General features: G+C 49.8%; 1 protein-coding gene across 4 annotated transcripts; it reads right to left on the minus strand.

The window, feature by feature from the left end:
- Window positions 1–466: 466 nt before the first annotated feature.
- Window positions 467–17,435, minus strand: CES4A (carboxylesterase 4A). 4 transcript variants are annotated; one of them, XM_010962441.3, is made up of 14 exons: window positions 14,139–17,435; window positions 11,226–11,427; window positions 7,810–7,951; window positions 7,595–7,728; window positions 7,137–7,290; window positions 5,446–5,550; window positions 5,263–5,367; window positions 5,081–5,119; window positions 4,430–4,570; window positions 3,816–3,896; window positions 3,277–3,430; window positions 2,479–2,607; window positions 2,188–2,260; window positions 467–1,208 (listed from the first exon to the last, which is right to left on the minus strand). In XM_010962441.3, exons 1-14 carry the CDS (start codon window positions 14,194–14,196, stop codon window positions 935–937), a joined length of 1,791 nt encoding a protein of 596 aa, XP_010960743.1. In that variant the 5' UTR covers window positions 14,197–17,435; the 3' UTR covers window positions 467–934. The 4 variants fall into 4 exon arrangements, with proteins under 4 accessions (XP_010960743.1, XP_045378179.1, XP_045378178.1 ...); XM_045522223.2 differs by having other exon boundaries at window positions 5,263–5,364; window positions 7,595–7,951; XM_045522222.2 differs by having other exon boundaries at window positions 7,595–7,951.
- Window positions 17,436–18,392: the final 957 nt, after the last annotated feature.

The following is an 18,392-nucleotide window of genomic DNA, read 5'->3' on the forward strand; positions in this document are numbered from 1 at the left end:
AGAGTTTCAGTTTGGGATGATGAAAAAGTTCTGGAGATGGATGGTAGTGATGATAATGTGAATGTACTGAATGTCACAGAAATTAAAATAGTTAAAATGGTAAATTTTATGTTACATACATTTTACCACCCCCCCCCCCAAAAAAAAAACCCCTGTGGGACAGGCTGGGGTATGCTCAGGTCAGGCTGCAAGAGAGGCCAGAGAGTGAGGAATCTGGATGCAGCACCAAGACCTAATCCAATGGACAAGTGTGCACGGAGTGTGGATGTCCGGAGTGGGGCACTTGACACAATGAAGAAAAAAAACTAAGTGCTCTGCAGTGCAGGCAACTTTGCGGCAGCTCCCGTTGACTGAGTGTAGCATAGCAGGCTCAGCCCGACAAGGAGCAGGCAGCAATGCTCCCTTCCTCTAAGGGTTCAAATAGAGAAACCATGTGGTTCATCCATCCATTTTACAGAAGGAGAAATTCAGGGCAAGTCAACATGTTTTTATTGAGGACCATCCCTGGCTTTGGAGGGGCCCTGCGGGAGATGTGTAGGAAGGGGGAGAAGATCTCAAGCTATCAAAACTTCACTTCTTGTAACATATAACCTGCCCAAGGGCTCAGGCCAATGTGAACAGGCACAAGGTTGAGTGAGATGAATAGTAAGTCCAAGCTGGTGTAATGATAGGGGCAGTGGCAGTCTGGGTGGAATTCCCATAAGAAGTGGCTTCAAGTTGACCTTAATGGGTGGAAGGATTTGGAGAAGGGAGAGAAGCATTTGTTCTGAGAACTGGTAGCCCACAGTATGGCAGTGAAAGGGCCTGGACTAACCTGATGGTCAGTGAGACAGGTGAGCATCATGGGATGTCAGGCTGAAGGGAATGGTTCAGGGCCCCAAACAGACTAAGGCTCTGGCTCTGGCCTGGAAGCAACAGGGAGCCTCCGCAGGACCTAGACTGGGGAGGGCATGACACTTGTCCTAGATGTGTCCGTGGCCAGTCTCCCCAAGGCCTGGGTGGTGGGACAATCCCTAAGGCTCCCTCCTGCAGAGCCACCCTCAGAACTGCCCTGCTTCTCAGGTCCTTCATTCTGGTGCAGCCTCATCCAAAAGGCCATCTTCTCCTCCTTGAGCTTTTCATCCACCCTTGTGGTTAAATCCAGCTGCAAGTACTTCTCATCTCTGTTGTAGCGTGGCCAGTAGGGCAGCTTTTTACCATTGGGGTTTCTGCCCAGGAGGATGGAGAGAAGATTATTTGTGCTTATCTTCATCCTGTCTCCTTCTCTTACCCTTCCGTCATTCACTTTCTCTTTGGGAGTTGGGGTCCAAGAAGGCTTTACAGAGATGATATTTAGACATATCTTTAAGAAAGAGGAAGAAAGTGTGGTGGGGAGGGGCCTTTTAGGCAGAGGGAACAGAATGTGCAGATTTGGAGGTATGAAAGCACAGGGCTTTTAGAGGAAGCAGAAGGATAGGGTTAGGTAAAAACATGAAGTGTGTGAAGAGGATGGATTTGGAGAGAAGAGGACGCAGGAAAGTTTTGAAGATTTTTGTGTCAAGCTAAGGGGATGGGACTTTACCTGAGGGCAGAGGGAAGCCATGAATTGTTTTAAACAGGCAAGTGACTTGGTCAGATGATATTTCGGAAAGGTCCATTGAGTGTTTATAAGGAGGATGGATAGAAAGGAGAGAGAGTGTGGAGATGGGAAACTAGTCACAAGGCTAGCCAAAAGGTCTGCTCAAATGTTGTCTCCGCCAGGAAGCACCCCCTGCTGACCCCAGCTCAGTCAGACACCTCCTCTATGCTCTCAATGTGACTTCTGCTCCCCCAGCACAGTTAATTATACCAGATTATAATTTAATGTTTTTGTTAAACATTAGCAAGCCGCTGGAAGATGGGGGTCATGTCTACAATATCCTTGAATTCCAGCTCCCAGTATTGGGGCTGGGCACAAGAGAGCATTGGCAGTCACTGACAGGAATGCTGGAGAGAATGAAGAGTGTGGTCACGGGACAAAGAGGGACATATTTTAGGGACATTTAGGACCTGGTGACTGACGGGAATAGTGAGGGAAAAGGGGCATTCTGCTTGGGTTGATCATGCATTTCCTGTGGGACACACAAGGACAAATATCTGAAGCAGCTGGCCATTGGGTCTAGCGCTGGTTAGGAAGCCTGTCCAGATGTGCTGGGGGACCAGACTCACCCTGTGCGGGCAAAGTTGGCCCAATATTTCATCATCCAGAGGCTCAGCGCCTTCTCCTTCCTTGAGGAATAGCCTGGAGGTGGAATGGAATGTGGCATTTGGAACAGAGCATGGGGTGCTGACATCCCATCCTGTTGCTTCCACACTGGGAGGCTTGCATCTGGGAGGGCATTCCAGATTAGGATTTGGCTAGCTCCCTGCGGTTAGCAACAGAGGGTGGGGGCGGGGTTGCGAAATACAAAGGTGTGGAGACTAGACACCTAGTGAGGGTGTTAGGTGGGTCTTTAGCACCTTTGGAGAGGACTATGCCAAAGATGAAGTGCATCTCATCCCCGTGGTCTGCCCCATCAGTGCGGGGTTTGATAATGATGCTGGGGGCATGGTGTTTGAACTCATACATGTAGACAGGGAAGCCGGCATCTGTGGACAAGGAAACTGAGGAGGGCTGCAAGAAAAGTCTCCACCTGGGCCTCTCATCCACCCCATGCATCCCACCCACCTGCATCAAGCAGGGCAAAGAGCCTGGGCTTCAGAACCCAGGGAGCAGATTTGAATCCTATCTGCACTGCTCATTAGCCATGTGACCTGGGGCAAGTCACTCAACCTCTCTGAGCTGCAGTTCCTCATCTGCAGACTGGGGTGTGAAAACTTAATTCATGGGACTGTGGCAAGGAAAATGGAAGCCTTCCTCTACCCTTTTATGAACTTTTCTTTTCTCCCATTGGCATTTATAAAGTTCTTCAGTGTCTATCCTCTCCAGCCCCACCTTTGACCTCTCACCCACATGTTCCCCAAGCCCCAGTAGGCCTGGGCTGGATCTCCAAGGTGCCCCTATGCCTGTCCTCTCAGCCAGGAGGCCCTCCCTAACCACTCTAGCCTGTTTCCTCTGGACTAGCTTTGGCCTTGCCCTCCTCAGCCCTAGGGAACAGCCCCTCTTCTTTCACAGTTGCCAGCACACTGCCTCTTCTGTGGCCACTTGGAATCCTACACCAGTCTAGAGGTACAAAGAGCATAGGTGAGCGCTCGGTAAGCCCAGTAGTAAGCAGCATGCGTAGACACGGTGTGGCCACTCTTGGGGACCCCACATACTGCGATGGTAGCGGGCAGCCTGCAACGTGGAGTACAGAAAGGTAGCGTCCCCAGCTAGGTCCATCACATGGTTTCGTAACCTCTTCCAGTCATGGTCATCGATATCAGCCAGGTACTCCTTCACCACCAGTGGTAACTGCTCCTTGGTGACATTCTAGATGAGGAAGCCACACTCACCCTGAGGTGTGGGGTGCCAGCTGGGCCAATGGTAGGCACACCAGTGACTTGGGCCCTGGCTCAGCACCCCGAGGAGTTTTTGGCCTGAGGTCAGAGAGAAAGGGGAGCTTCCTGGAAAGTCCTCCCTGTTGGGTGAGTCTTACTCCTGTGTTTTTGCTGCATGAGCACCGCCTGCCATGTCCCTGAGGAAGCCTGGGGAGCCTTGCCCACCAGCAGCCATCTGATCCCATGCCAAACCCCATGCCCCCCAAGAAAGATTTCCGTCCTGGCTGGGAACCCTTTGTGAAGAGTAACTACTAGGTAAGAAAAGGGGTCAGCCTTGTCCAACCGAACTGAGCACCCCTGACAGCAGGGCCCCTCACCAACAGGGTGCTGGCACTCCAGAGCAACTTCGTGATGGTTTCTTTTCTCATCCAGTGCTTGTTTAGTGGGAACTTCATGATCTGTTCCGCAAGAAAAGGGCCCAGGTGTGGGCCAGGCTCAAACATCAGGAGGGATTCCAGCCAGCGCCACACGAGGCGTCAAGGCTCTTGCCCGAGTAAATGATAAGTTCTCAGAGCACAGAGCCCAGGAAGAGCCCCCACCTTTCCCACATTCTTGCTGCCATCCTGTCCCTCACTACCACCTGGGTCGGAGCTGATGTAGGGGCTGGGAGGATTCCCCCTGAGCTGGGGCATCCACCCTGACCCAGGAGCAGGCAGGATGCCGGGATTTGCAGCTGCCTGGAGGCTAAGGAATGGACACGAGGACACATCCGAATGACAAGCTGAAAACTTGCAGCCCCCAAGCCTCCAAGAGAGTATACTTCTTTCCCCCTGTCATTCCTGGCCAGCTCTTACTACACAGGGTCTATAGGAGGCTCCCAAGCTCTTGGGCGTCTCCAGAGAGGCCACTGGGATCTGATCCGGTGCCCAGCACTACCCAAGAGACATCCTTTGCTACCCCCCCTGTGGTGGGCATCCCTCCTTTCACTTACAAAAGGCAAGACCCAGCTGAACTCCATGCTGTTGACACCCAAAAGGTAGGGCACAGGTGCAACCTGCCCCCGGGTCAGGAGCTCCACAGGATTGTCTAGGAACACCACGCCATCCACCACGGGGCTCATGAACCACACAATCTATAAGACAAGGGGGTTTCCAGCCAGTCCTCCGACAGAGCCTCCCTGTGGTCCAGGGTGCCCAGCTCAGCGGGTCCCCCTCCCGAGACTGCTTGAGTTAAAGGCCCTTTGGGGAAAAGCTGAGGCTTGGTGACCCTGGGGAGGGCAGGGAGAGTACCGGCCACAGGCAGGATGAGGCTACTCAGACTTAGGATGCCCCCGCCAAGGTATTCCCATTCACACCTCTTGAAAATCCTTGCTAAGCCTTCTCGGTCCCTTCTATTTAAAATTCCACTCCTCCCAACATGTCCAACCTCCTTACCCTGCTCCTTTTGTTGCTATTCATTTATCACCTTCTAAAGAGGTGAATAACTTATTTATTTATACTGTTTATTGTCTCTCCCCACTGGAACATCAGCCCCACAGGGGAAGGAATCTTGGCCTGAACAGTTCACAGAGTATCCTGGGTGCCTAGTATATAGTACATGTACAATAAATATGTATTCAAATTAGAGAGTGAGGCCTGCTCACCTCTTGAGGGTCTTCCTGGAAATTCATATGGAAGAATCTCTGTGGGGAGAGAAGGGGACCAGAGGTAAAAGAAGTCTCTCCAGTGTGCTCCTGAGACAGAGTCCCTGGGGCGGCTGGGTACCAGGTCAGGAGGGTGGTTTGCAGGCAGCCAGGTCAGAGAGCTGGAAGGAAGTTCTGCCTACCATTTTCTTGGACACACGCATCATCTCGGCCCCTGATCGTGCCCTCAGGCAGTCCACCAGAATCTTTGTGCTGTTGTGGCTGCAGCCTGCCAGATGGGCAATCTTCTGTGAAGAGAAGAAGTGCTCGGGGGTACCGCCAGCCTGCCTCTCCTTGCTGAGCCCTAGGGGAGAGGAGACACTCACCTTGGCCACCTTCAGTGGATCAGGAGTGATGAAGACTTTGAGTACTGCGGTGCCGCTCTGGGAAATGGCCCGATGGAAGAGACCCTGGGCTATGGGTGATGTCATCTGCAAGAGAGGTGAGCATGGCACCCATGAGAATGCACTGGACCACTTGGGCAGTTTGGGGTGCCTGTCTGGCCATGGCTGGGCAGCCTGAAGAGGCCCAGAGAGGGCAGAAGCTGGGAAGGAGTCAGGAGTTCTGGGTTGGAGTCCTAGATCTAGAGCCAGTGCCTTCCTGCCTCTGGGCATCCTTATCCTGGTCTGTGCAATGAGCCCCAGGGGTCCCAGAGAGAATCTGGTGTTATAGTGGTCCTGCTGTCATAACAACCAGAAAGGTCTTCCTTTTCTGCTGCTGGGCTAGAAATGTGGGAGGGGTACCCTATGTTTCCCACGGCCCCAGTTACTTGCACTGGTAGTTCTTAGCCTTCCTCTGCTGCCCAAATTGGGGGGAAACTACTATATCTGGATCCCCCATCCTGTCCCTTGGGTACTTCATGTGCCTTATACTTGCTCCAGCCAGTCCCCATCTATGTGGTGGCCCTCACCCAACACCATCTACTAGCCCCAGGGGCCTTCCTTCCTCTGCACACTGCTGCTGCTCCAGTTCTGTCCACTTGGCCTCCTGCATCACTCTGCAACCATCCTCTACTGCCCATCCTTCCTACCTCCATTTCAGAACCAGCCCCCATTAGATATACCGTCCCCACCGCAAGTTGGTCTCCAAGCTTGTGCTTCTTTTTAACCCAGTTCCAGCAGACTGAGCCAACTCTAAATACACATCTGATTGTCACTTCTCTGCTTAAAATTTTTCCCTGCTCTCCAGTGCATTTTCTTTTTTTTGATGGAGGTACTGGGGATTGAACCGAGGACCTCGTGCATGCTAGGCATGCACTCTGCCACTGAGCTATACCCTCTCCTCCTCCAGTACATTTTTAAATAAAATTGCTTAACTTCTCTGGGCCTCACTTTCTTTATCTGTAGAGTGGAGAACATGTCTCTCTTTGCAGAGTGTAGAACGGGAATACTCCTTTTCGATTGTTGAGGGAATTAAATGAATGAATACACATAAGGTGCTTAGAAGTGTGTCTGGCACACAGAATGTGCTCAATGTTTGAATATTATTTCTAGGGCCCACAAGGCCCTGTGTGATGTGGTCCATGCTCACTTCCCAGCCATGTGTCCCTCACAGGGCACCTGACCTTACATTCACACTCCAGGCACACTCCATGTCAGCAGTCCCTCAGGAGACAGGAGCAGAGGCCAGTCTCTAACCCAGGCCTGACTCTCAGTTCTGGTCTGTAGCCCCAGCCCTGCCCAGAGGGCAGATGGTGGGCTCTGTTCCAGGTATAGATCTCTGGGGGGCTGTAGGGAGATAAGAGGTGCTGAGTGATCTTTCCAGCCCACCACAGATTGGCTGAGTATCCATATTCTCAGCATTGTCATTCCTGGGCTGACTTGATTTTCTCATCAGTGCTAACCCTGAATGGAACCAACATCCCTGGCTGTGAGCAGCAGTACCCATGGCAGGGATGAGGGCAGGTCTGTGGACTGGAATGTTCTGGTACACGCAAATCTGCACATGCATCTGTGCAGAACACAGAACACGCTAACTTGCGTGTTTGTACTTGAGTCTATCTGGTCATTGCACTCACCAGTCCTGAGATGCACATGGCCCCTGATGACTGGCCGAACAGTGTCACGCAGCCTGGGTCTCCACCAAAGGCTGCGATGTTCTTCTGTACCCAGCGTAGAGCTGCAATCTGGTCCAGCAGGGCCCAGTTTCCGCGGGCCTGGCTGTCGCCCGTGCTGAGTGCACGGGGCTCACGGTCAGGGTCCGGAGCCCTAATACCTGCCTGGGTGCTGGGGAATCCCGCTTCGCCCTGCCCTGTCCCTCAGTGACTATGTCTTACCACTGTGTCTCCTTTCTTATAATTGGGATCCACCCCATTGAGGCAGTCTGGAGCACCCTGCAGCTCCAACTAGCACTAGACCACGTCCCTGTCACGCCCTTCACAGGACATGCCCACCAGTCCCCGCCTCCTCCGCCCTCAGCCCAAATCCAGAGGAGGCCCAGTTCCAGGTCGCCCGCTCGGTCCCCGGCGCTGCCCACCTAAGGAAGCCCAGGATGCCGAGCCTGTGCTGCAGAGGCACCACCACCACCTTCTCGCGGGCCGCCAATTCGGAGCCATCATATGCGGAAGCGGAGCCGACAAGGAAGGCGCCTCCAGGGAACCATACCATCACCTGGGCGAGAAGGGCTAAGGCCTGAGTGGGACAGTGGGGTGCCCGAGTGGGAAGGTGCATGGTTGAAGGCAGAGTACTCACCGGAAGCAGAGGGTCCCCATGCTCGCGCACAGGTGCGTACACATTCAGGTACAGACAGTCCTCACTGAACTGCAGCAACTTGTAAGTTTTGTGCATGTTGAAGTACATGGAAGCCATCTGCCCCCAGGACTCCTGAAGGCACCTGTGGGCACCATGTGAGTTGGGGCCCAGCACCACAATGATAGTGGGGAGAATGGTTTCAACCCAGGTTCCACTGTGAGGGAATAGAACCCAAAGCAAAATCCAGGCAGCATTTGGTGTGTGTATGTGCGAGCGCGTGTGTGTATCCGTGTTCAAACAGCCTCCGTTAATGTTAGGGTCCAGGGATGGGAGGCAGGTTGGCATCCCCTGTCTTGTGCCTCCCTTTATGGGTCTGCCTGGGGGAAAGTTCCCTGCTCCTGTTGGAGACTCTGTTGGAGCTATCAAGCCAGAAATCTGGGTGCATCTCCTTGTCTTTCATGCCCCACCCTCCCCTCAGTCTCTTTTCTACCTCCCAAACAGCTTTTGAATAGGAATTCTCTGTCCATCTCAGGGCTGCTGCCACCATGCTGGCCAGAACACCGCCCCCACCTCTTCACACCCCCTCCAATTCATCTTCACACTCTCGCTAGAGAGACTGATAGACAACGCAAATCTGACCATGTCACTCCCCTCCTTAAAACCTTCCCTGACTCCTCCTCCTGCCCTCAGGATAAAGCCGAGATTCACCTACACTGACCCAGGCCCTCCTTTCCATCTAGTCATCTCCTTCCCAGACACTCTTTGCTCCAAATACACATGACCCCTTGCCTCCCACCTCCAAGCCTCTTCCTTCTCTGTCAAATGCCTTCTCCTCCGCGCAACAAACTCCTACTCACAGTTAAGGCTCAGCTTAAGTGGTACCCTCTCTGCTGGGCACTTCCGCATCTGTGCTCCCCAAAGCCCTATCCACCATTGACTATGATGCTGGGTTAGAGTTATTTTGATTGGTTGTTTTTACTGCCCAAGGGCAGGGGTGGAGGTGGATTCATCTGATTCCTGGCACTTGACCCTGTGCCTTTTTATGTGTAAACATCTGTTATACTTACGGAGCTTGGGCTGCTTGGGTCACCTTGCCTTTTCTCCCTACTGGCCCAGCCAGCCCTGAGGGTGGCTATTCTCATAACAGCTGGGACTGGGCCCATTGATTAGATGCAGGACACATTGTCTAGCTATTCCTCTGTTCCCTTCTTCTCTTCTCCAGCCTGTCTTCAGTGTGTGTGTGTGTGTATGTGTGTAATTCATTCCTACCTCCCCAACCCTAGAGCGTTACCTGCTCCCTTTCAGTCCTTCCCAACAGCACTTCAGCATACCTTGGTCCAAACCTATCCTTTACCACCCACCTTCTCCAGCAACTATTCTATCCCTCTATTCCCTTCAGGGCCAAACTTTTCAACAAGTTGCCTTTCCCTCCACTCCCACCAGGCCCTCCCCAGGGTCACCAGCAGGCAGCTAATCTGAGTCTCTACAGATTGTCTTTGGTCTTTCTTGCTTGACTTCTCGGCAGCAACTAATGTTGATGTTAGGATGCTGTCCAATAAATCACATCCAGCATCCCAACAGGAAAGCCAGGGCTCTTAAAGAGTCAAGAACTGCTGTTATAGGCAACTGAGGCATCCGTCCCCAACCCACCCTCAAAGCCACTCCTGTCAAGGTCACCAATGACTTCTGTCATTATCTTACTTCTCTTGGCAGCCCTCTGCATGGCTGACCACGCTCCCCTTCTTGAACAGCTTTCCTTCTCTAGTCTGTGACACCCTGCTCTCCAGATTTTCCTGCCACCTCATTGGTGGCTCCTCCTCCTCTCCCAGGCCAAAGTGGGAGTGTGCCTTAGAACTCAAGCCTTATTTCACTTTTCATCTTGATTGTTCTTTCCTGAGCCATTGTCTTCCAGGCCCATGGCTTCACGCCATTGATATGCTGATGACCAGTCTTCTTCCAGTTCCCACCACCTACCCCACATCTCCGCTTTGACATTTATTAGACATGTCAAACTTAGCATGCCCCCAAATGAGCTCTTGTTTTGCTCAAACCTGCTCTTGCCCCAGTCTTCTCCATTTCAATCAATGGGACCTCCATTCCCTTTGCTGCTCTGCCCCCAAACTAGTCATTATCTTTGATTACTCTTCTTCCATTGTGGATCACATCCAATTCATCAGCAAATCCTGTCAATTTTACCTTCAAAAGAAATCTGGAGCCTGACCACTCCCACCATCTCCACTGTAACTACACTGGTTGAAGCCACCATCTCTGTAACAGCTTCCTTTCTCCCTGCTCCACTCTTAACCACCACCCCACAGTCTGTTCTAAGTTATCCAGGAATTCTTACACCTGACACTGTGTTCCACACAGCCAATGTCTGACAGATGATGGCCAATGTTCCAACAACTGACACCCAGACTTCTATGCAGTGGACATCCCAACCTCTAAACCCCTGATCCTCAGGGTTCTAACAATGGTTATTCCGTGTTCAGTCACCTGATCCATGGAGTTCCAAATAACAGTCACAGAATGTTCTGAATGCTTCAGCCTCTCTCAGTGTTGGTCAGTGTTCTAACAACCAACTCTCCAGTATTCCAGTAACAGTCATTCATGTTCTGATAGTGGACATCTGTTCTTAACAACTAGACACCCAGGGTGGTGGTTGTAGGTTTTTATATCAACTGACACCCAGGTTCTTACAGGAGACATTTTTCTAAATCTAATACTTTATCCAACTGATGATGAACATTGTTAATGTTCACCACAGAATGTTCTGGACAGTGTGTTACTCAATGTCCTAAGCAAACAGTAAATATACTTGTTCTGAGTACACTGCCAAGCCCAGTGCTTCAAAGGGCAGCCACTATCCTAACACACTCATGTGACACAGGGAGCCCAGCTAGAGGTTGCAAAAGACCCTCGGACATTAAAACTGAAACTGAGACCATGCCCTCCCCATCATGGAGCTCCTTCTGCAGAGAAGGGCTGGTGTTGCCATATGGGCTTGTTCTTGGGCTCAAGCCCCAGGGAATAGGGAGGAGCACAGGGTTTACTCTGTGTGTGTGCACATGTGTATGTATGTGTGTGTGTGTGTGTGTGTGTTTGCTGCTCCTCACACACATTTAGGAAAAGTCAGCTCCCCAGAAGTTCCTGGGAGTACAGTCAGTGACATCTCCTCCTTTCCCAGGGCTCTCCCATGACAGAATCAAGAACAGCATTATTAGCACCTTAAACACCATCTGGACCAGGCACCTCATTAGGAAACTGAGGCTCAGAATGGTCCCCAGGCCTGCCTGTGGTCACACAGTGCACTTTTCTTCAGTGAGTTGTTCAAATCCTGGCCTAGAGGCAGGCATAGGTTCACCGCCTTCGTTAGGGTCTGCCCACCTCCCAGCCAACGGTCCTCTGGCTCTTACACAGGGGCATAGGTGGTGGCATCTCTGATTCCTTCCCAGGGCTCTGGGGGTTCTGGGGCAGCGAATCTGCGGGCACCCACAGGAGGTCTGGAGAATGGGACTCCTAGGAAGACATTGATGTGTGTCTTTCCCACTTGCATCTGCTTTCCTTGGAGGGTCCCATATTTTGTAACTACTAGAGGCTTCTTGGTGTACAAGGCACCTAGGAAGAGAGAAGAAGGGTCACCCTGACCACCAAAAAGACCCTGGCCCATCTGCCACAGGCACCAGCACCAGCTTCAAGATTTTCACAACAACTGTGTATTTGCCCATTTTTTCTGTATGTTCCTCTTCTGTATTTTTCTTTCTAGTTATTTGATTTAAGATTTCAAAGCTATGTTGGTAGATGCATAAAAGCTCATGTCTGTTACATGAATAATTTTTCTTTGTGTCATTTAATGTATCATTTAATGTCAAAATGTTCTTTATTTTGATTTCTGTTTGTCAGATATTGACATGACTATATCTTGTTGCTAACATTTGCCTGACATAGTTCTGGGAAGAAATCACACACATATATGCATCCTCACTCATATCCACATTCGCATTAATACTCACATGTACATACAAATTTACATATACATGGGTATATTTGTAAAGAAACATACAGAAATACAAGAGTTAAATGCATGCCCATACACATACATCCATATGCATGTAAACATAGTTATACTTAGGTTACAATGTATCCATACGTTCACGTAGCACATGTGCCCACGCATGCACAGAGACACACACACACACCCCACAAGCATACCTACACCATAGCTAGCTCTTGCAATAGGTATAAAGTTGAATTTATACTCTGCTTATGGGCACATCTTCTTCTTCTAGGCTCTCATCCTGCCCCACTCCTGTTGCCAAGGGTTGCTGAGGCCTCAGCACCCTTGTCATTTCTTTCCCCTCCTCCCTTATTAAAACTGAATTTTTCTGTGCCCTGGTTCCCTGGGGCTCACCCTGCAAAGTGACAGAAAGCAAATCTGATTCAAATACTACTGAACTTGACTGTGCATCAGAATCTTCTGGGGAAACTCCGGGGAATTCAGATTCCTAGGTCCCACCCCACACCCTCTGAAAGAGAATCTCAAGGTTGCATCAGGAAATTAGATGTACAACCCCCTCCAGGAGATTTTGATGCGACTGGATTTTGGAATAGTATTTGGCGTTGGCGTAGTAGAGCACACCTTCACACCCTCAGCTGCAGGTGGTCAAAAATACCTCTCTGCCCACGTCCCCAGGTCTTACATAAGCAATATCCAGGCACAAACGAGTGGTTGTTATAGTGGCCCTTCAGGCATGGAGGCAGGCCAGCAGGGGCAAGGGGCCATCTCAGACCTCTTCTGGATGTAGCTCTTTGCAGTTTACGAAGCACTTTCACATTGTTCTCTCATGTGGGGTTCTCAGTGGCCTTGGGAGGAGCTGGGTGAAGCCTAGAGGCCCAGAGATGGTCATGGCTAGTTTGAGGTCTCAGAGGCCAGAACCAGGAGGCCAAGTTCTGTCACATTACCCAGATTTGTCCTGAATTCTGGGTCCACTCATGATCAAATAGCCAACTTCTAGGATTTACCTATCCTGTATTATAGCCTTGCACTGTGCCAAACACATCTATGCTCTCTTACTCCTAAAAAGCTTAGAAAGTAACTACTACTATTTTCCCACTACACAAATGTAGAAACTGAAGTTCAAAGGGGTATATAAGTTGCTCAGGGTCACATGGTGTCTCATGTCAGAGCTCTGCTCCAAACAGCTGTGTCTTACTGTGCTCACCCCCGCCCCTGGGGGGCACCTAAGCACGTGGCAGAGTGCTCTACACCCCTGAACAAGAGCTGATGTGGCGTCTGCATCCCAGCTCTGCTGCCCAGAGGTCATATGGAAGCACTTATGAAAATAATATTCCACGTTTTTAGTAGTCATAAAATGCTAATTAAAACCAGAAGTTACAATTTCCACCTAATATATTAAAAATGATGGCACTCAATTCTGGCAAAGATACAATGAAAAGGACAGTCACATATACTGTTGGTGGAGGGTAAATTGATACAATAGCCTGTGAAAATACAATAGCCTGGCAAAATGTATAAGAGCCATAAAATGTTCACATTCTTTGACTCAGTAATTCCACTTCCAGTTTCCTCTCTTATGAAAATAGTCAGAAATGCATTAAAACAAAGACCTTTCTGAATCATAGTCATATATGCCCCAGTGAGTACTGGAAGCATTATTTATATCTGGGGACCAGGCAAAGTAAATATAACTATAAACTTAAGTTATAAACTATTTATGGTAAGATTTTGGATGGAAAAAAAATCAGAGTATAAAATTGTATTCATGCTAATATCACAACTATGTACAAATATGCAATAAAAAGACTAAAAGAAAATGTGCCAAAATGCTAAAAGTGGTTTTAGCAAACTTTACTTCAAATTAAAAAAAAGTTGATAGTTTATATAGGCAAAACTAATTTATGATAGAGGTCATAACAGTGGTTACTTTGAGGGTATTGACTGGGAAGGGTTATGTGGGGTGCTGGAAATGTTCTCGGTCTTAATCTGGTTGGTGGTTACATGACGGTTACACACACACACACACACACACACACACACACTAATACATATATACTAATATAATATTAATTTTATAAAGAATATACTTATAAAGTCATAAATTATAAACATACAAAATTATATATTATAAAACATATTTTATAAACTGAAAAGATAAATGTCCACACCACCAGCTGCCACCCACCATCTGCGCAGACATTGTCTAAATGTCTCTGCCCTGCTGCGCCTTGGAGAGGTTGAGTTGGGGGTCTGCTCCTGTGTCCCTTGTGTCCCTCTTGCCCAGTGCCCGCAGGAAAGGGTAGGGACTTACCCAGAGCTGTCTGCACCACCAGGTGGATGGCGAGGCTCAGGTACAGAATCCAACTCATGCTTCAGCTTTCTAGCTCCTGCCACGGGCTGCAATGATGTCTGTACCGCAGATGTCAGATAAGAGCTGTGTATGTGGCGTGTGAGTACTGGGCAGTCCTACTTGTATTTTCCTTCGGTCACCAAGAGCAGGTACGGAGATGGGAGAAATTGTGCATAGTCTGACCAGCCCACAGCTTTGTCTCTGCCTTGGGGTGACAGGTCACCATAGATGATCTAGATGATCTTGGCTCTTCAAAAAACTGACCAGCCTGCAATCCCTGCAAAGATTGCTCATCTGCGCAATGATCATAATGTTGAGATAGTGTGAGTCAAGCTTTGGGCACACAATAGGTGCTAAGGTTGGGGCAGAACACCTGGGCCCCTGGTTGCTAGACCCTAGGTTTCCTCCCTGTGGATTCAAAGGCCTCAGGCTCCCCTGCTCCCCTCTGCTTTGTCCAGTCTCTTCTCCAGGCACCCCCTCACGCTTCCTCACACATCTTGACTTTCTCAGCCAGGGCTGTGATGGAGCAGTGGTCTCGGTGCAGGTGTAGCAGTCCTGGGGAGCCATCCTGTGTGGTTGCTAATGTGTGCTGCTGGTGCCTGGCAAGCACAGCTGCCTTCCTACATGGTCGCTACCTTCACAGGCTCACCATCCCGCTGGGGCAGCTGGATCTGGAAGCAATCATGATTTGGGAGTGGAGTCCAGAGCCCGGTGATGGTGAGCAGGGAAGAAAGGTTCCCTGGAGAAGATCCAGTCTTCTAGGTGAAGGCTGAGGAGTCATCCAGGCTAAGGGGGAGACCTATCTGAAATCTGGAGCTGCAAGAGCATGTGAGGGGGAGAAGAGGGCAGTTCCATCTTCATTCAAAAGTAATTCTGGTCCCCTCCCTATCTCCCACCAAAGCCTGGAGTCCTGTCCCACCTTTGAGGAAAAAGGGATGTGCTGGGCTCCTTTGATTCCTCTCCCCAGCAGGATAGAATCAGCGGAGGGGAAAGCTCAGGGGACCAGCACTGTTCTTACTTGATCCCTGGCCTCCTGCTCTGTAGGCCTGGCAGATGGTTAATTCTCACTCCTTTTCTCATGGCCAGTTTTGTGAATTCTTCAGAAATGCCCTTTCCTCAGGACTCCTCTCCCCCAGTTTCCATCCTGTGTCCCTTCCTCAGTCTTAAGGAATGTGGCATTCTCTGCCTAACGTTGCTTCCTGGGCCCTATGCCCCTCTGAGGGCCCAAGGTGACACCTCCCCCAACCCCAATTCTGCAGAGTCTACCTGGGCAAACTTCCAACATCCTTTGCCTGCCCTAGCAGGGCCACGGCCCATCTCATTACAGCCCCTCTATCCTACCCTATATGGTCACAAGCTGCTATATTTCCTTTGGGTGAAGTCAGGCTCCAGTTGGCTGAGCCTCCTCACAGTGGGCAGCACCTATCAGGCTCCCCGATGGTCTCATGAAAAAGGATTCCCTAGCTTGAGGGGAAGAAAGTGGGGTGAGGATTCACAGTGAGACAACATCCCTGTCCAAAGAACATCTCTCACCTAACTCCTTCCCCCTCCACACTCTCTTGAGTGGCTGAGGGGTACGGGAATTCTGGAAACGGTCCTCAAACCATTTTCTACAAAATTCTCACATGCTGATGTGGCTTGGGGACCTTCCTGACCACTGCAGCCTGAGATCTTGGTTGACACATCAGCGTCCCCTCCCTGAAAGTTCTTCCCTGTTGGCAAAGTAGGAGCCTTCATCCTCTGATAGTGGGCATATGAATAATGCAGCCTTTCCTAAGGTCACTGAATAACATAGAGCAAGAGTCTTAAAACTGCTCCTTTGACTGAGAAATTTGGTCTGGGAGATCATCCAAGACACACAAAAAGTTGTTTACATGATGAGTGTTCTATAGCCTTGTTGACAATAGCCTCATCTCAATACAACTAAAGGGAATGGGTGAAGAAGGAATGTTACATCTACAGAATATAATATACACTACATGGTCAATAATATCATGCTCCCTAAGACTCCAAAGCAGCCGATGGCTTAGTGTGGTTGCTCTGAGCCAGGCTGCTGGGTTTCAATCCCAGCACTGCCACTTTTGAGCTGTGTGACCTTGGGAGAATTGCTTGACTTCTCTGGACCTCAGTTTTTCCATCTGTAAATTCTGCATAATGATAGTACTTATCTCATAGGGTTGTAGTGAGGGTTAACTGCTGTAACGTAGGTCAAGCACTTAAAACAGGGAAAACCCATTGTGTCAACGGTTGTCATCAGTACTTGGGAAGAGGCTGATGTGATTTAATAACTTGAGAAGGCAGAATTTGAAATTGTATATTGACTATGACCATATTGGCCACAGAAAGTATACACCAAAATACTCCAGAGATGTCTAGAGTAACAGACTGGAAGGACTGATGCCCAAATGGTGTCTGTGGTTGGCTCTGAGTTGTTCAGTCATCAGTGACATTGATTTTTTTTCTCCTTTTTCTCCTTTAACTTTTCTGTATTTTCCATATTTTCTTTAACCAACATCAGTGGAGAGTTTACTGTCACTGTGGGGTTTAAAGGGGCAGGAGTGGGAGGACAAGGAAGGCAGGACCAGAGAAGTAGGTACTACCAGCAGCTCCATCAGGCCTGGACCACGTTCCTCTTTCTGGACCATATTTCCCTTCTCATTACCTCACTCTGCTGGCCTCCCTGTGGGCTATCAATAGGAGTATGAAGCCCAGTCTAGGTGGGTGACAGCCACTTGTTTCTGCTGCCCAGGCTCTGACAAGGTTGGTTTATCTATATGCACTAGGCATGTGTCACTCAAAGGAAGGGCCAAGCTGTGGTGTGGACAAGGAAAGGGGTGGTGGATAGGGCAGACAAGAATATGAGTCCACCTGCCAGGCCTGGGGCTCGTCACAGGTAGACTCCCCAATCCAGCTGTGCAGCAACTTGGACAGTTCTGTGTGGGTCTTAAGGACAGATCCTCCCAACAGCTGGCTCCACTCCTGCCACCTCTCCCTGGGAGAAGAAACAACCTTTCCCCTGGTCCATATGGGTGGCAGTCGTGCCAGGCCAGATTCCTCAGTGGAGTGCCTAGGACTCATGTGGCCCCGTCCAGTGCTCACAAGGGACACAGGGAATGTTGAACAGGAAGCTGGGTCAGCCAGGTGGCTCTGGTGCAACATTACCTTAGGGGTAGGAGCCTGTATGTAATATGACGTGACTCTTCTCCTGAGTCTCCCAGCATCCTCTGTTTTTAAGAGGAGACCAAGGCCCCATCTGATCCACTGTTGAACTTTACACGTACATAGACATGTCTGGAAAGTGACATGGGCTCTCTATTTAGGTCAGATCGCAGGGTGAAGCCAAGGTCCTAGAGAAAGAAGGAGCCAGCTCAGCAGCTGGGTCTGGGATGAAGGCAGAGAGCATGGTTCTGGGCCCTCCAGGGTTCTGACCTGACCTCCCACCCACAGAGGATGGTAAAGGGTACCTTTGAGGGAGGACAAATCATCTCACTGTTGCTGAGATCCTGGGCCCAAGCAGCTGGGCTGTGGGAAGACCCTCACCAGAATATCTCCAAATGGGAGTAGTTACCCTTCTCCATTCCAAAGAACATCAAAGGTAATAGCTGCAGAGTCAGGGAGAGTGTTTATCTATCAGGATGGCACCATCAAGGAAACTTGTGGACCTTTAGGCTAGCAGGGATTCATGGATGACCAGCATTGAGATGGCCTGGAGGCCAGTGCCAAGGGTAGCATAGGGGAGATGAGGGTAGGAGAGTGCAGCCAAGACCAAGCCATGGATGGTGGACACAGCTAGGATCCCCTGCTGAGAGGGACTCAGCCAGTGTGCTGGCCACTTATGCAGCCACATGTGGCTGCTCCAGAAGCACAGCCTCAACTCAGCTGTGAATTCAATAACTCCTAGGGCCCCTACACAACCCAGAGGCTCCCAAACCAAAAAAAGTCCAAATTGTATACTCTGAAAACTACAAAACATTGTTATAAGAAGTTAAAGTAGATCGAAATGAATAGGAAAACCTCCCATGTTCATGGATGAGGACTTAATATTGTTAAGATGGTAATACTATCCAAACTGACCTATAGATTCAATGACATCCCTATATGAAATCTCAATTTCTTGGTAGAAAATTGACAACCAGATTCTAAAATTCATATGGAATTGCATAGGACCTAGAATAGCCAAAATAATCTTGAACAAGAATAAAGCAAAAGATGGGG

Source organism: Camelus bactrianus, chromosome 9, assembly GCF_048773025.1.
Source record: "Camelus bactrianus isolate YW-2024 breed Bactrian camel chromosome 9, ASM4877302v1, whole genome shotgun sequence".
Classification (NCBI taxonomy): Eukaryota; Metazoa; Chordata; class Mammalia; order Artiodactyla; family Camelidae; genus Camelus; species Camelus bactrianus.